Source organism: the organism of the source record quoted next, unplaced genomic scaffold (assembly GCF_019419815.1).
Source record: "Pyrus x bretschneideri cultivar Hongxiangsu unplaced genomic scaffold, Pyrus_bretschneideri_v1 Contig16, whole genome shotgun sequence".
In the NCBI taxonomy this organism is placed as follows: domain Eukaryota; kingdom Viridiplantae; phylum Streptophyta; class Magnoliopsida; order Rosales; family Rosaceae; genus Pyrus; species Pyrus x bretschneideri.
The window spans coordinates 5,662,454-5,679,365 of record NW_025999457.1 but is presented as its reverse complement, the minus strand read 5'-3'; the positions used below and the strand labels follow the sequence as shown (position 1 = coordinate 5,679,365).

The window sequence follows — 16,912 nt, the reverse complement described above, 5'->3', positions numbered from 1 at the left end:
TATATTTTTATTATTTTATATTTTATTATTTTTATTAACAAAAATTAATATAAAATGTTAACGTGACTTAACTATAATCGCATAATATAAAAAGAGATAGGAAGGGCATGATAATAGGAGGGATCTGCCTCCGTCTATTTTTTCCTATGTCAGGAGCCAATCAAGCATTTATCTAGTGAGATTCTCAAAGGCGTGGCACATCTATCAGTAAACTGAAGACTTGAGTGCGCTAATCCCATGTTATCATATCAACTTTCCTTTCTACCCATCACATGGCCTTGACAACAACTTTAACAACAGCCACAATCCCGTAATTATCTCCAACTCCAGGGCCATTTCACTTCTCCACCTCCCATATAAACCTCCCACCAACAAATACTCGTACCCCCATCATCGCCATTACCTCCTTTTAAGCAACTCCCATTCTTTCCAACTCTTTCCGGCAATATGTCGCCGGCGATCAGCAAATGCAACAAACTTCGACGCATTGTTAGAATCCGTCAAATGCTACAACGCTGGCACAAGAAGGCGCGCCTCACGGCAGCTCGCGCGCCGTCCGACGTCCCCTCAGGACACGTTGCGGTCTGCGTGGGAAGCAGCTACAAGCGGTTTATCGTGCGCGCGACGTACCTGAACCACCCTATCTTCCAGAAGCTTCTAGTAGAGGCCGAGGAGGAGTACGGCTTCGCCAACAAGGGCCCCTTGGCCATCCCATGCGACGAGTCGTTTTTCGAAGAGGTTCTTCGGGTCCTGGCCCGGTCCGAGTCTGGTAACTCCGGGCGATTCTTGAACGTGGAGGATCTCCAGAGACGCTGCCACGGGGATGCTTTGAACCAGCTTGAGTATTTGGGTGAATCTGGGCCGTTGCTTCGCGCTTGGGTTGGCTGATAAATCTGTATGTTAATTAGGTGCGGGGCTTTCAGTGGAGCGGGTCGAGTTGAGACAACTCAGCCGAGTTTCCGAGTTAAATGGACTACAAGTACTGACTACTGGCGACTACTCTATGAGTTAACTAATTATTTTTTTAATTATTTTTGGTAAAGACTGAATTAGGAGTGGTTAATTTGTGTATTATTGTAGAATTTCAGGATATAAATATTCAACAAATTAAATGTTTGATATCTAATCTATTATACTTGTAGTAATTCAAAGGTAGATTAATATTTTTTTTGTTCTTATTAGTTGTTTATAATTTCTATGGTCTTTAACATACTTTTATACTGGAAGAGATCTAGTTAATTTACGGAAGTTCTTTCATGTAATCCCTAAACTTTACCTTTATCGTATTAAGTTCGAATCTCGTAAATAATGTGTTAAAAAATAATTATTCTCTTACTCTTTAACGTAAATAAAATTGTAGCACAAAATAATAATTTAAGAAAGTTGTAGCCATGATCTCTCAATTTCAACTCTATAGGAGCAATGGTTCCTAAACTAAAAATCCATGATCATTGGTCACTTAACTTATTACAACATGCAACTGTAGTCATTTTCGTCAGCTTTATCAGAATTCCATCAAAATGAGTCATGTTGGAAGAACCACTGATACAATTGGGTTAAAATTGAGAAACCATTACTACAAGTTTTCTCATTTGGTTTTCTATACTTACCTATTGATTCAGCCTCACCTGCGTAGTACGTGATTTATTTTAACGGAAATTCTAACGGAGTTCATGAAAAGAACCATAACTGCATGTTTTGATGACTTAAAAGACGAATAATGATGAATTTTTAATTAAAAGATCATTACTCCAACTAAGTTAAAATTGAGAAACCATCACTATTATTTCCTCTAATAATTTATACTTAATATCAAAAGCAGATGTGCTCAACGGCTCAAGTACTGCTAAGTTAATTGGTGCTAACCACTTTGTGGGGTTGCAATTGAATCTCATGATGGAAGCTGCTCACATTTTTGTATTCATTCAAAGATTATCTTTAAAAGAAAGTTCATAAAATCATGATTGGTTAAACTATTTAGTTATTGTTGCAAACATTTCAACAAAAGCAAGCATATTCAATTGGGAAATTTGATAAATTAATACTCATTCTATGTCTTATAGTAGGGTGTGGCTACAATGCCTCGTCATATTGATTGCTCCGAAATTTTAATATTAGAGATGTGATATCTACACACCTCTTTTTACTTTTCACACACCTTTTTAATTTTCGGTCGTCGGATCGGATGAATTGAAGATGATCAACGGACATAAATTAACAAGGGGTGTGTGAGAAGTAAAAAAATGATGTGTGAATAGCACACCCCTAATATTATGATCAATCGCTTTTTGTAGCAATTCAATCCGCCTGTTTGGTGGAATGGTCAGAATAGGTTGGAAACAGTTAAAATGGACTTGAGTTCAGTTCATTGTTTATTGTGTCAAAATGTGAGCTAGATGTGATGCGTTATAAATTCATAATAGAGTAGGTTATATTATCTATCCTTATACATGAGTTAATGTTACAAATCTTGTCTTACAAAGCCTAACCAATTGTTACCAATCCAATCGTTCCCTAAGGCCTAATCTCATACAACCCACCAAAAAGGCAAATTTTTCCATTGATTGGGTAGTCAATGTTCTAATGCGTAATCAAAAAATTGGTTAATCTTAGTTTACAACCCTAAAGTTTATTGGTTTTTAACATTTCATACATTAAGTCTTTTTTCGTTCTAGTTTGGTACCTAAAGTCATAATTTTAGGATACTTTCATATATTCGTTAAGTTTTTCGTCAAAATCTCTGTTAACTAATAAAGTGATGTTTATGTAGACAATGATTGGACGTCACTGTGTCAATATGAGCCCACGTAGATATCAAAAATTTAATAAAAATTAAAAAAATTGATTTTCTCTCACCCTTTGATCTCCAGCTCAGCCTTCCCCTTCCCTCCCTACCTTACCCTTCCTAATTCCCCTCCCCCCACGTATCTCCCAGTCCTCCCTTAGCAGTTAACCCAACTCCTAAACACCCACTCATGGATTTCCTTCAATCCCAATTATGATACATTAATTCGTAAACAGAAGAATCGGCACCGATCTATCATTCCCGAATCGTGAAGGACATTCTCCTCCAAGCTGGCCTAATCATCCTCGTCGTTGTTGCCTTCCTCTCCATCCACAACATCCCCAAAAGTTCCTCGCATAACTCTGGCACCGCTTTTGTAACAAAACCGTGCCAAGCCAACCGCCACTTCGTCTACGGCACCCAGCTCCTCGCCTAGTCCTGATCTGCCGACTCCCGCTCCTCCTCCACCTCTCTCTCTCAGCAGACCCTCGACGAGGTTGAAAAGGCCATCACACTCGACCCCAAGGACGCCGCCCACATCCTCAAATCCCTCACCCTCAGCGCCCATGGATTCAAGACCATCGCCCTCGACGCCATTTACGTTGCACTGTCCTTTCTCTGCCAGAAGAGCTTGGCTGACGAGGAGCACGACGATGCACTCATCAAAAGGGCAAAGATCAAGCAGTCGATGAACTAGAAAGCACAGGCTGACTCGGTGATCGAGGATATGACTCGGGCTATGGGGCTAAGTCTGGAGAATGTGAAGGCGTTTTGTATGTTGGCTACGTAGCATTCAATTATTGTCTGCATGAGCACCACTTCTTCAGTTAATGGAAGTTTTGATGAAAAACTTGATGAATGTATGAAAGTGTTCCAGAATTATAACTTTAGGTATCAAATTGCGACGAAAAAACCTAAATGTATGAAATGTTAAAAACCAATAAATTTTAGGATAGTAAATTAAGATTAACACTAAAAATTTTATTTAGAGTATGCTTAAAAATAAAAAATGATTTTCGAGCTTCCAGTTGTTCTGCACTCGTATGCTTGTTTGTATTTACGGATGGTACCATCGCATGGCAGCTTTCTAAATCATGGCCCTGTTTGTCATGGTCGTCATCACAAGGCTTTTAAATTAAATATATTTTTGTTACTCCGTTAGAGTAATTATAAAAAAAGGAAGATATGACTAAAGGATGGGTAAGATGAGCAAAATGAGGGACCACAATATAAAGAGTGTTTGATACACTTTAATCATATAAAGGACCTTATGAATTAAGATGTTTTAGTTGTTGGTGTTTTACTCTTCTAGAATGATAAGGTTTTGTAGCCATTGTGGGATTATGAATTATAAGCTAAGATTTAGAGATTGTATTAGATTTAAGCTTGTGGTTTCCTAGTTAATATTAGATTACTTAACTAGAGGCTAAAGGGGTTCAAAGGGTAAACCCTAATTTTGACGTGGGGATCAAGAGAGAAGTAATACAGAGAAAAATTAAACCCCATATTTATTTTTTTTAAAACAATTTTCAGATTTTTATTTAAAAAAAACTGAATTGCACTGGAAAAAACTGAACCGTAATTTCGTTTCAGTTTCGATTTCAACAAAAACCGAATCGATTGGAACATAACCAATCCCAAGAAGAAGACGCTAGTATCTTCCATCCCATATGGCTAGCCTCCTAGAGAGAGCTTGTGTTTTCTCTCTTTGCCTCTTGGAAACTCTAAGTGAGGATGGAGCTATAACACTCCTTATAAAATTGGGCTAAAATCAAAATAAGTTAGTTTTAATAAAATTGTATTGAACTCGCCATTTATGTGAATCAAACTTATAACCATCCTGCTAACGAATGAAGAAAAATATCACTAACAGAAGTAAAAACCAATTATTAATAAAACATAATTTCATAATGAATTAAATGGTTTGGCTTGTTTTTTCTTTATTATTCTGTTATAGAGTTTGGAGTTCGTATTTTTTTACCTAAGAAAGGTCGTGGTTTTCAGGAATCAAGATAACGTTTTGGGCTAAAAGTGAGTGAAAAAATAAGGCAGGAAAAATGAAGGATGAAAAAGGTCGGTAAAGGTCCTACCATCATGTGCTCTTACCAATAATTGCTAGCAAAGTCATCAACAGTAACCTTATCTTTTTATCTAATCTTAATCTAAGAATTGACAACATAAAAATCCTTCATTTAGTTGAGAATCAAGTACGACTAGAGTCCTTAAACCGGACGTCTCGTATGATACTATGACGTCATTATTTCTCTATACGAGCTTATTTAGCAAAAAAGAATCGTGTATTATTTACGATTAAGATACATTCAAAGTAATTCTTTTCAGTATACAAAAAAAGCTGTTACATAGGTACACCATTTATGAATTGGTGATCAAAATTCAAAATTATGAAATGACGTAGAAAACAACAACAATTACTAATCAAACATGTATTATTGTGGATTCTTAGCAAATCATGAACCAAATAGTCTTCATCAAGTTTCATGTGCATGAATAAACCAAGTGTGCTATATTACTAATTATCGCGTTGATTATTTGATCCCCAATTCAACTGTAAAGTGACAGAATTTTTCTATTTGTATTCTTTATGCTTTTTTTTTTTATTTTTTATATATATTGGAAAGTAAATGAAAGAGTGAAAACAAATCGAAAGAGAGAATGAAAATATCTAAACATGACATAACCACGACTTTTCATTTAATACATCCATAAAATTTGTGTTAATTACTTGTGCATGGGCAATTGACTCTAATATAAAATCTTTTGTATTTATATACTTCGACAATTCATATGCATTTATCTATTTATATATAGAAAGTGAGAAAGCAACATGAAGCTTTCAAATATCATAAAATGTTCTTGATTAATAAAAATATTAAAAGAAGACTTTTTTTTTTTTTTTTTGGAAAAGAAGACACTTTTGAAATTAAGGCAAAATAGTAAAATTACAATTTTTGTTGTTTTCTGGTAGGAGTATTTCTCATGGGACCCGCACGTGGATAGGATGCGAGTCAGATGGAGCGTTGATGACAGACTGTTCGATAGATGGGAATTCTCATGGGCCCAAAGTGAGACTTCTTGTAAGAAATTGTCTTTTGCTTATCCTTATCATTGGATAAAGGTTGTTCGATGCTTTTGATTAAAAATTAGACTTTGTTAGGTCTTTTTCATTAATTTTATTTGTTTAGATAAACATACGTATTCGCGCGTAACATTAGTGAGCTCAGTAAAGGCCAAAATAGTTGTGTGTTGCCCCTTAGTGGGTTTGGGGTTTGCGAATAAGGAAAAATAGATAACAAAATTTAAGTGGTTTATCTTTCAAAATTGTCCACTAAGTCTTTTGAATAAATGGTTCATCTTAGTAGTGGGTTTGGGCTTTTGTTCACTTCGATAGCCACAACGCACCTAGAGTTAATGGTTTGAATAGGCATGTCCCTCTGTTCTTGGGACGTTGTGCCATAAATACTTCAGTGCACCAACTTGCACATTGGTGGTCGGAAAATGCTTTGTAGGGAAGCCCTTGGCCTAGTTGATTTATAGTCAACCTGGATGCCAAGTGCTACTATATCACTCGGGATCGTTCTCCTAGCTTCGTCGGGCCTTGACCTTCCTTTAGAGCAACTCCAGCCTGCTGGGCTTGACTGGCACCCAGTGAAGAAAACAGCCGGGCCTGCAAGAAAAGAGCTCCAGCCCGCCCATTTGACTGGCACCCAGCCCGTGCCAGTCCGTTGCCCAGCCCAAAATGGACAGACCCAGAAGCCGGTCTGTTTGATGGCGCGTGCACCACACGCGGCTGCCCAGGCGAGTAGCCGACAAGATTTGCAGGCGCTGGGGCCCGCGTGCAGATGCTTTGCAGTCGTCCGGGTGAAGGAAACGTGGCCTCCTCAGAGCCGTTGGATTTCCAACGGCTAGTTTTTTAGGCCGTTGGATTTCCAACGGTAAAAAAAATTTAAATTTAAATTTTAAATTGGACCGTCCAATCACAGATCAACGGTCCACGTTTATTTCACCAAAAATTAAAAAAAAAAAAAAAAAAAAAGGCCCAACGGTCAGAAATTTGACCGTTGGCCACGTGGCGTAATGAGTGCTGTTGGATTTGATTATTTTTCAAATCCAACGGTCCCGATTAATTACAACATTAAAATTTATTAAAAATTAATAAAAAATGTCAAAAAGTTTTAAAAAAATACAGAAAAATTTTAAAAAATACATTTTTTTTTCTATAAATACCTAACCCTCATCTTCCACCTTACACCACATTTCAATATTTTCTACACTTTCTACACTTTCTACATTTGAATATTTTGTACACTTTGAGAGAAAAAAATGACTTCGTGGAAGCTCAGTGAAGATGTTACGTTGTGTGAATGTTGGGTTCGCACTACTCATGACCCGATTACGGGTAATGAGATGGATAAGCGAGAAATGTGGAGTAAAATTACGAAATCGTTCAACGATGTACATGGAAAAGATGTACATGGAAAAGATGCCAGATCTAGTCAAGGTCTTCAAGGTCGTTGGAAAAAACTCAACGCATCCTTTACTTGTTGGAAAAACGCCATCTCTCATGCTTCTGGTAATTTGCGTAGTGGGACAAGTTTAGCGGATGAGGTAACAATATTTTTATTTATTTATATGCATTCCACCCACATCAATATTTTAATTTATTTAATTTCTTATATGTAATTTTTATGTAATATGCATTCCAAATACTTACGTAATTTTTATGTAATTTTTATATAATTTTTATGCATTCCACAATTCTTATTTAATTTCTTATGTAATTTTTATGTAATATGCATTCGAAATACTTATGTAATTTTTATGTAATTTTTATATAATTTTTATGCATTCCACAATTCTTATGTAATTTTTATGTAATTTTTATAGACACTACTAGCTGCAGCCCTGACAATGACCCAACGAGCTTGCAGGATACCAAAACAACGCTCGACATCCTTCCTACACCCTTCTTGACACTTTGCGAAGTGTTTCTCTTTTTCACTCTGCGGGTGTGGCACTGTTTTGACAAATGTTGACCACCTTGGGTAAATACCATCTGCAAGGTAGTATGGTCCCTCGTATTTAGTACCATTAACCCAATATGTGCATCTCGGCCCACGCCCTTGTAGCAGTTCGTCAAACACTGGAGATTGGGCAAGGACATTTAGGTCATTCTGAGCTCCTGGAACACCAAAAAAAGCATGCCAAATCCATGTATCAAAAGAAGCCACCGCTTCCAGAATGATGCTTTTGGCTCCTTTTCTGTCGCCATAAGCTCCTTGCCACGCACTTGGACAGTTTTTCCATGTCCAGTGCATGCAGTCGATGCTTCCAATCATGCCAGGGAAGCCTCGCATCTCAGCCTTCATAAGAAGCCTTCGCATGTCCCTTGGCGTGGGTTGCCGAAGGTACTCATTGGTGTAGAGGGCTTCAATTGCAGAGCAAAACCGCATCAGGGACTCCAGAACTGTTGTTTTTCCTATCCTTGCGATCTCATCCACTTGATCTGCGGATGCTCCATATGCAAGCATTCGCAAGGCAGCCGTAATTTTTTGCTCAGGAAGAAGACCTAGAACATGAAAAACATCCTCTTTTTGCACAAAATATGGATCATGGTTGCAAACATCACTCATGATTTTAGCGAACAAACTTCGTTGCATTCTAAAACGACGTCTAAAAACATGATCAGGGTAAACGCTGTTGGGAATAAAATAATCTTCCAAGAGATCTTTACCTCGTCTTTCCCTTCTTCTATCGATGTTTGCCGCACGTCCGGGTTTGGCTATCTGACCCATAGCTTGCATGATACGGCGGGAATGTGAGGCCCTCCGCCTTCTATGGTGGTCATCGTCATCCTCCTCCATTGCGAAGGCCTCATCTCCACCTCCACCTTGGTCAAGATTGACCAATTCTTCCTGTTGTGCCAACAACCTTTTCTGCTGCTCTTGCAACTGTTTATACGCTCTCCTTGAAGAAGACATTGTAAGAACTCAAGATTTGAAAATGATAAAGAAGAATTCTGATGAGCTAAAAAAAAGGATTGAGTTTAGTGTGAGGATGGATGTAGGGATATAGGGTTTATATGGACAAAAAAAAAGAAGATGAGGTTCTGGACAATGCCACGTGGCACTACGTGATTGGTTGAAAATCTTAGCGGAAATCTATTCAAAAAATAGTACGTTCGGATAATGACACGTGGCGTGACGAGATTGGTTAAAAATCTTATCGAAATCTTGCCTAAATTATTGTAAACAGGAAGTGACACGTGGGTTGTCGGGATTGGTTGAAAATCTTAGCGGAAATCTATTCAAAAATAGTACGTTCGGATAATGACACGTGGCGTGACGAGATTGGTTAAAAATCATATCCGAAATTAAAACTATTTTTTTTTATTATTTTATAAAAAAATTATTTAATATTTTAAATGGACTGGGCGCCAGCGCATTTTGTAAGGGTGGAGATCGTTTGTGCCAGCGCATTTTTAGACTAGGTGCCAGCACATTTTTTTTTGGGGTGGAGATGCTTTGGCCTATTACTGTTCATTGAGTCTGTTACTGTTCAATTAAGTGGATAAATGGGCTGGGTGCTGGCGCAAAGTGGATAGGGGTGGAGTTGCTCTTAGACTAGTGTTTCTTTGGGCCTATTGGGATTGGAAATGACTCTGCGTTGTCAACGAGCTCATTTAAAAAATTAGGGAATTAGAACTAGAATACCCATAATTTTATTAATGAGGATTATATCCCCCTGTAAAATGACTAACATACCTAGTTGAATTAGGACTACAATGTCTTAATATTTTTAAAATAGGGTAAATTACAAAAAACTACCTTAACTATTGAATTAGGGAAATAGAACTAGAATACCCATAATTTTATTAATGAGGATTGTATCCCCCTGTAAAATGACTAACATACCTAGTTGAATTAGGACTACAATGTCTTAATATTTTTAAAATAGGGTAAATTACAAAAAACTACCTTAACTATTGGGACATTAACAGTTTCATACCTCGTCTTTAAAAAGTTTCATACGAACTGAGGGTTTTTTTTTTTTTTTTTTTCTTTGTTGCAGTGGTCGGGAGAAGAAGATGAAGATGGGGGAGAAGAGAGAGGGGGTTGGGGGGGAAGGGATGAATTGAGGGTGTTTTTTTTTTTTATTTTTTTTTTAAATACTTTTCTTTATTATTTTAATATTTAAAAAATATTAAATAATTTTTTTTTAGTTTTTATTAATTTTTTAATAAAAAATGGACCCGGCCTCATGCCACATTAGCATTTAACAGAGGAACTGACAGTCAACTGACGGAAGGTATGACATTGCAACAAATTCGAAGATAAGGTATGACATTGAAATTTTTTAAAGACGAGGCATGAAATTGTTAATAAGCCAATAGTTGAGGTAGTTTTTTGTAATTTACCATTAAAAATAATAGTTATGAAAGAAAATAAAAAGGGGAGGAGGTGGGTGTTCAAACCTAAGACCTCTCACTTACAAATGAAGTCTACTGGACTACAGTACTAAGTGGCATTTTTTATTATACCTTTTTATTTTAAATAAATAATTTGTTGTATAGGGTTAATTTAGGAAAATGATAAATTGTAGTTAGGTGTCCAAAGAAACTTGGAAATTCAGCGGAGGGTGCACAAAGAAATGAGTGTTCACAGAAACTAGGAAATTCCAGAAAAATTAAACAGACGTCTAAAAAGCCCAAAAAGGAAAATTTGTGGGCAACATAATGGATCTGATTTTGTATAATGGCCCAATCAATTAGGCCCAAAACTAGCTTAGTATATTATGAATTGTTTGCTCCGAATCGACTTAAATGGCAATTGTGGTCTTGCAGATTGGGCTCTTCCATTTCCAACTATCCCTAATTGTATGGTTTGTTTTCCATGATTGGCTCTGTGAGACACTTTGAATTCCATAACCCTTTCAAAATTGGGAAAGAAAAAAGAAAAGAGAAGAAAAACGCATAATTAAAATGAATGCTCGTTTTGACCACTCAGTACTACTGTGTAGTTATATTCTTCTTCATTTGTAAATAAGAAGTCTTAAGTTGAAATCTCGTAGATGGAGAGTTCAAAATCAATTTATTCTCCAATCTCTGAATGTAAATATATCGTTGTGTGTGTGAATCAATGCTTGTTTTCTTAGTTCTAGTTAATATTATAACGGGCGAATAATCACTCATGCTATGAAAAGTAAATCAAATTCATTGTGTCTTTGTCAAATTATAATTATTATTGTCACTCAAAAAATCCTCTTGCTCTTCAAACTTATATAAATATAAGAAGGAAAATGTACTTGGAGATTGGGTGATGACTTTACTAGAATGCCGGTAACATCTCCTATATAATAAAGTAAAAACTAAGTATCACTGAGTGAAATAATAATCATTAGCTAGTTTAATATATTGCAAATTGTCCATTGTAGCAAGCTGATCGAAAGAACAATTGGCACTAGCATTCTACGGTCTATCACATAATGCAAATAACATGTACACTGCCAAAGGACTGTCAGGCCACATGGTATGTACGACGTACCACTTTTTGACGGTAAGTGGGCCACGTGCAGGGCCTCAGTCACGTGCTACTCATCATCCCCTAGAGATATAGACTGGACTTACAAGAGATATCCTATCATTACACCCCTTCCAGCTAGACCCAACACCAAACTACAATTTACTAGGGGAGGGCACTTGAAACCGAAAGCTGAAGCTGAAACACGAACCAAATCGAACGGTTTAATTTTGCGGTTTTGAAATGGTTGGTTTGAAATCGAATCGCAGTGAAGGAAAACGGTTTGGTGTTGGTTTCGGCATTTTGAAACTGAACCGAAATTAAACCGTACCGTAAAAAATAAAATATTTAATTAAATACCCATATTATGTGTTGTGTTATAATTGATTGTTTATTAAAGTCCATACATTTAGAATGGACTCGACCATAGATATTCATCTCTCTCTTAGTCTTCGACTCTCGATCACTCATCTAATCATTATTTCTCTCCCAATTCTCATACGTTCATCACACCTTACACAAACAAAATTTGCAAATCAATTTGTCTCACGCTCACCGCGCAACAACGTTGATTCTTGGAGGCTAATGATGAGTCCATATTATACCATATATTTTACCCTATTCTTAGTTATAGTTTATTGGTTATTTTGTAGAATTTTGATACTTTGTTATATATTTTCAATGTAGGACATGCCACTTCATCTGGAGCAAAAGGTGATCAAACAGATGATTTTTGGAGTGATTCTAATTGAAGATGTTTGTGATTCTTTCAAGATGATTGTATCAAAGTTTCAGATTTTTCTACCAAGCCGTTTGACCGTGGCGATGAAATAAAGGCTCAGTGTGTAGTTTTCCTAGATTGATGTTTCTGGATATTTTGGAGGTCAAGATGGCATATTTTGAGGAAGATTCCTTCTGAGGATTTGTAGGGGACGTCTCCATCTTTCAAAAGAGACACTTTGGGACCAAATCGGAGTTGATTTGTTCTTTCAAAAGTCTGATTTTCTGAGAAGTCCGAATTTCAGTTTAAATAAGAAACCTTTTATTTTTTGTTTTATTATTTTATTATGTTTCCTAGTTTTATTCTAAGACTTTTTAGGGTTTTATTTTGTAGTAGTATAAATAAGACTTTTTAGCTGTTAGGGTTGGAATGCAAGAAATAGGGGAAGGAGAGGTGGAAACGCACGCACAAGCGTTTGACAGTTCAAGTTTATTTTCTAGGTGTTTTCTATCCTTGTTCATAATAATAATTTTTTTTATGGTTGTTCATAACTAGTTCTTTTGCTAGGGCGATGCCATGAGCCTTAGTATGAATATGTGATTTTATTAATTTGCTTATGAATGGATGCATGCTTGCTTTGAATTATTAATCACCGCGATTAAAATATCTAATTGTCTTAATGATTCATGACCATTAGGGTTTTTAGACAAGTAATTTGATGCAATTTCTATTGGAACATCACCCTAAAATTGAGGAAGGCTTCTTGTGATTAGTAATTGTAAGTTCACTTAAGGCGAACATCACGCTCTTAAGAGTTGCATGGTTTTTCAAAGAGTTTTCACAAAACTTAATGAGTCTTACATGTTTATATTTGATTTGAACATCACAGACGGGTTGCATGTTAGATATACGTTTTCGCTTGAACATCATAAGGAAAATATGTATTAGGAAAACCTAACCTTCCAAGCATGTACGTAGAAATTCATAAGTAATTGATAAAATTGCGTAGGATTGTTAAGGGGACGGTGGAACCCTAAGCTTTACAAATTGACTTTCTTTAAATTGTTCTCTAGTTAATTTCTTTAATTGTTTTGTTTTAAAATTCGTTTTTATTATATTAAATTCTAAAATCAACATTTTTCAAACTTTGTTTTCAATAATTAATTAGGAGTTGGTTTTAAACATAAATTATTCATTCAATCTCTGTGGAAAACGACCTTGCTTGAGCTGCTATACTACGATAACCTTGTACTCTTATCAGTATTTTTAAGTGTTTTTATCCCTACTTTTGCAGGTGGTATAAATACCTATCAGCTAAACCCCCCACCCCCAAACAATGAACCACTGTAAGCCTGTAAGTTCTCTTTCGCAACTCCAAAGTCAACAACATTGTTTTGATTTGAAAGAGAAGGTGTTTCCTCCTAATTTGCCCGTAGATGAGAAATCCCTTTTGCTCCTTTTGAATTCAACAAGTCTAGCAAGAAACTATATTTTCCAACACGAATATGGAACTTACATTGCTAATTAATCATTCAGCAATCTATTTTCATGGTTTGGTAATATTGTTATGAAACGACATTGAAAGAGTATAGGGAGTTGGCAAATTAAATTAAGAAAAGAGATTTGAAGCTATTTTTTCATTTTGTTTGTAAACGGTTTAAAACCGAACCGAAACCGTTTCAAGCAGAATTGAACCGAACCAAATGATTTGGTTTCATTTCAATTTTAACCTCAAAACCACACCGAACCAAACAGCAAAAACTTTCGGTTTTGGTTTCGGTTTCAATCAAAACCACACCAAATCAGACCGTGCCCACCCCTACAATTTACAACATTTTCCTCTCTCAACGCTTTCATTCTTTCACATTTTACCCTTCAAATTCTAACCGAACACTGTGCCAAACAATAAGTAAGAAAGACCGTATGATAGGGATATACTATTACAGTGGTGTTTTATGTAAAAAAATAATATATGTAAGTTGTATTATACACATACCTTTATTTTATTGACAAATAACATCACACAATAGTATAACTGTGGTATAAAATTAATGCCATCGTTGCTTCATAAAAAAGGAGTGAAACCACCAATTACAGGGTTCGTACGTACCTTAGGCGTTAGACAAATTTGTCCCTTGTCTGTAGCTCTCGCCTCGGCCCCTTGGTGGCCACAGAAAATACTTGGGGACACTCATGGCAAAAGCTAGAATATCTAATTTTGAAAATGACATATTCACATTGCCATGCCAACTTGGTATGGCAACCAAGATACCAATCCATCTATCACCCATCCAAGACGTACATCATATTTTTGTTTTTATTGTTCTTTCTACCAAGGCATTAATTTTGTTTACGTTGTTTTTTATGTTGATAGATGCATTATCAAGTGTTTCACTTTAATGTTAAGTAATAAAAAAATGTTTATTAAAAATAAAATAAAAATAATTTATTTGGAAAAATAATGACCTCTAGGTAGCTTGTAGGCTGCTTTGAACGTGCTTTCATAAAAAATATATTGTTTATCTTGTGATACCCTTATTGGTTTTATAAAATGACATTGTTTATCCTTGTGTGCACATATTTACTCAATTAGAGAACATGGCGATCGTCACCACTAACCACTGCAACCGCTAGCCTCACACCACCGCCACCTCTACTGCAGCCACGATCACTGCCGATGCCACTAGCCCTACAACAATCTCACATTGATAGGAGAAGGGACCTTGCATGAGCTTATAAGTAGTTAAGCTACTCCGTTTTTCCAATTGGTTTAATGGTGGAACCTCAACTTTCTTCATGGTATCAGAGCAGGCTGCTCACATGTGAAGCCTAGTGGACACACGCACCCCACGTCACCTTATTTGATTTGTTCACGTGTTTGGCTTGAAAGTTCACCACATGTGAGGGGGCACATTGAGAATCGAATCTCACATTGATAGGAGAAGGGACATTGCATTGCTTACTCCCCATATATTGCCAATTGATTTTATAGTGAAACATCAACTTCCTTCATAAATAAACTGATTTTTTGACAACTAATTATTCTTAAAACATAACTATATACTAGCCTTCATGCACGCGCTCACATGCGTGCAGAAGGCATTTGTTTAATCACAGCGTGCTACACGTGACTTGCACATTTTAAATGTATTTATATGCGTGAATTGACAAAAGGAAAGTCAAATACTGGAAGTAAATGAATAATCTTAGATCATGTTAGAAGAAACCCCTTAGTGTAGAAAATATCGTTTGTTCAAAAAAAAAATAATAATAATTTGACAACTAATTTAATCACATTATTATGCACATGCAAAAGACTTTTTTATAACCGACATTACACGCCTATCAAGATGTTTTGTACATGTTTAAAAATAGAGAAAATAATATTTAATGAACAACTAATAGAATCATATTATTGCTAGCTTATTGTGAGGTACTAATTAAAAAAAGAACTGTATTAAAAAAATTAATTATTAAAACAGTATTGTTAAAATGATGAAAATACCCCTATCACATTTGATGTATTATTTTGGGTTTTGTTTTAAGTTTTTTGTTTGAGGGGCATTCCTATCCATTTTTTCTTTTTTGGTGAAGTTTGTGACACCAAAACCGGCTGTTCATTGAGCTTGTTGGCTATATATATATATATATATATTTTTATATATTTTTTTTTTTTAAATCACAACAATCCTAAATTGGCTGTTAGTAAGGTGAGGTTGAAATGGCCATAAAAATCCCTTTATCATAAAAGGAAAAGAGTCACTTCATATTCATATTTTGGTTGTTTTGCAATTAGCAAGAGGACAAGTACAATTATGTGGCGCATCTGAGCATTGTCTATTCGCCATTGTGCCATCCACTTAATCAAAGACATTGCCAACTCATGATTTACTTTCGGGTAGAAACTATATATGAACTATTTATTAGTACCCCTATGGAATAATACTTTACTTATTTATGATCGAAACTGACTATATTATAAGGAAGTTATTCTATAAAGATTATCTTTAAAAATAAAAAAATAAAACTATGTTGTATGGTCAATTAACTGTAACAAATAGATAGATTGTTCGTTTAGACAATTAACTATAATGTTATGAACCGTCTATCAATTTTCTATGGTTGATTGACTAAATGACTTTATTTTTAATTGATTTCTTGCAGATATAATATTTATAAAGAGGTTTATAATATTGGTTGGTTCCATCATAAACATGAAATTCTGTGAATTAACCATCAAAAGTTTTGAGTAGGAACTCTTACGTAGTTGGTTACAACTATTCCTATATATATATATATATATATATATGTACATGTATATTTATTTATGTCATTCGTGCTTTTGGTCCTTTGAGGCCCTATTATATATGACAGTCGAAAACTCATAGTGTGCACATATATAGTTTAGACAAGACATAATTTCTTTTAGATACTACATAGGTTTGGCAAAGAGGAGCTGAGCATGCATGTAAATATTCATAAAAAATATGAATGAGGAAAAGGGGACTCGTACTCCCCGACAATACCCACTAATACTTTCATCATTTTCCAAATATATATCGAACTCAACGTGTCTTTCCCACAGCATCCATATATAATATGCTAGCCCCCCTCACCCTAACTGTGTCCTCTTTGTCTAGCTAGTTCACTTCTTTTAGAAAAATATGCATCAAGCACCAGTTGTATACATTATTAAAACAAAATTAACATTAAAATTCATTATATATATAATTAGGAAACAAATTATTAATATCAATTAATCAAAACGAAATACATGCTTGCAATGCAAGCTAGCTGGGCTAGAGAGAGATATGAAACACGTACATCTGTTGAGGTGGATGATACCTTATCACCATGCAACCGCCTACG

General features: G+C 35.6%; 1 protein-coding gene across 1 annotated transcript; it reads left to right on the top strand.

Moving 5' to 3' along the window:
- Positions 1 to 372: 372 nt before the first annotated feature.
- Positions 373 to 1,126, top strand: LOC103939002 (auxin-responsive protein SAUR50-like). The gene has a single exon (XM_009349055.3). The coding sequence runs from the start codon at positions 448 to 450 to the stop codon at positions 886 to 888; it is 441 nt and encodes a 146-aa protein (XP_009347330.2). The 5' UTR covers positions 373 to 447; the 3' UTR covers positions 889 to 1,126.
- The last annotated feature ends 15,786 nt before the right edge of the window (positions 1,127 to 16,912 follow it).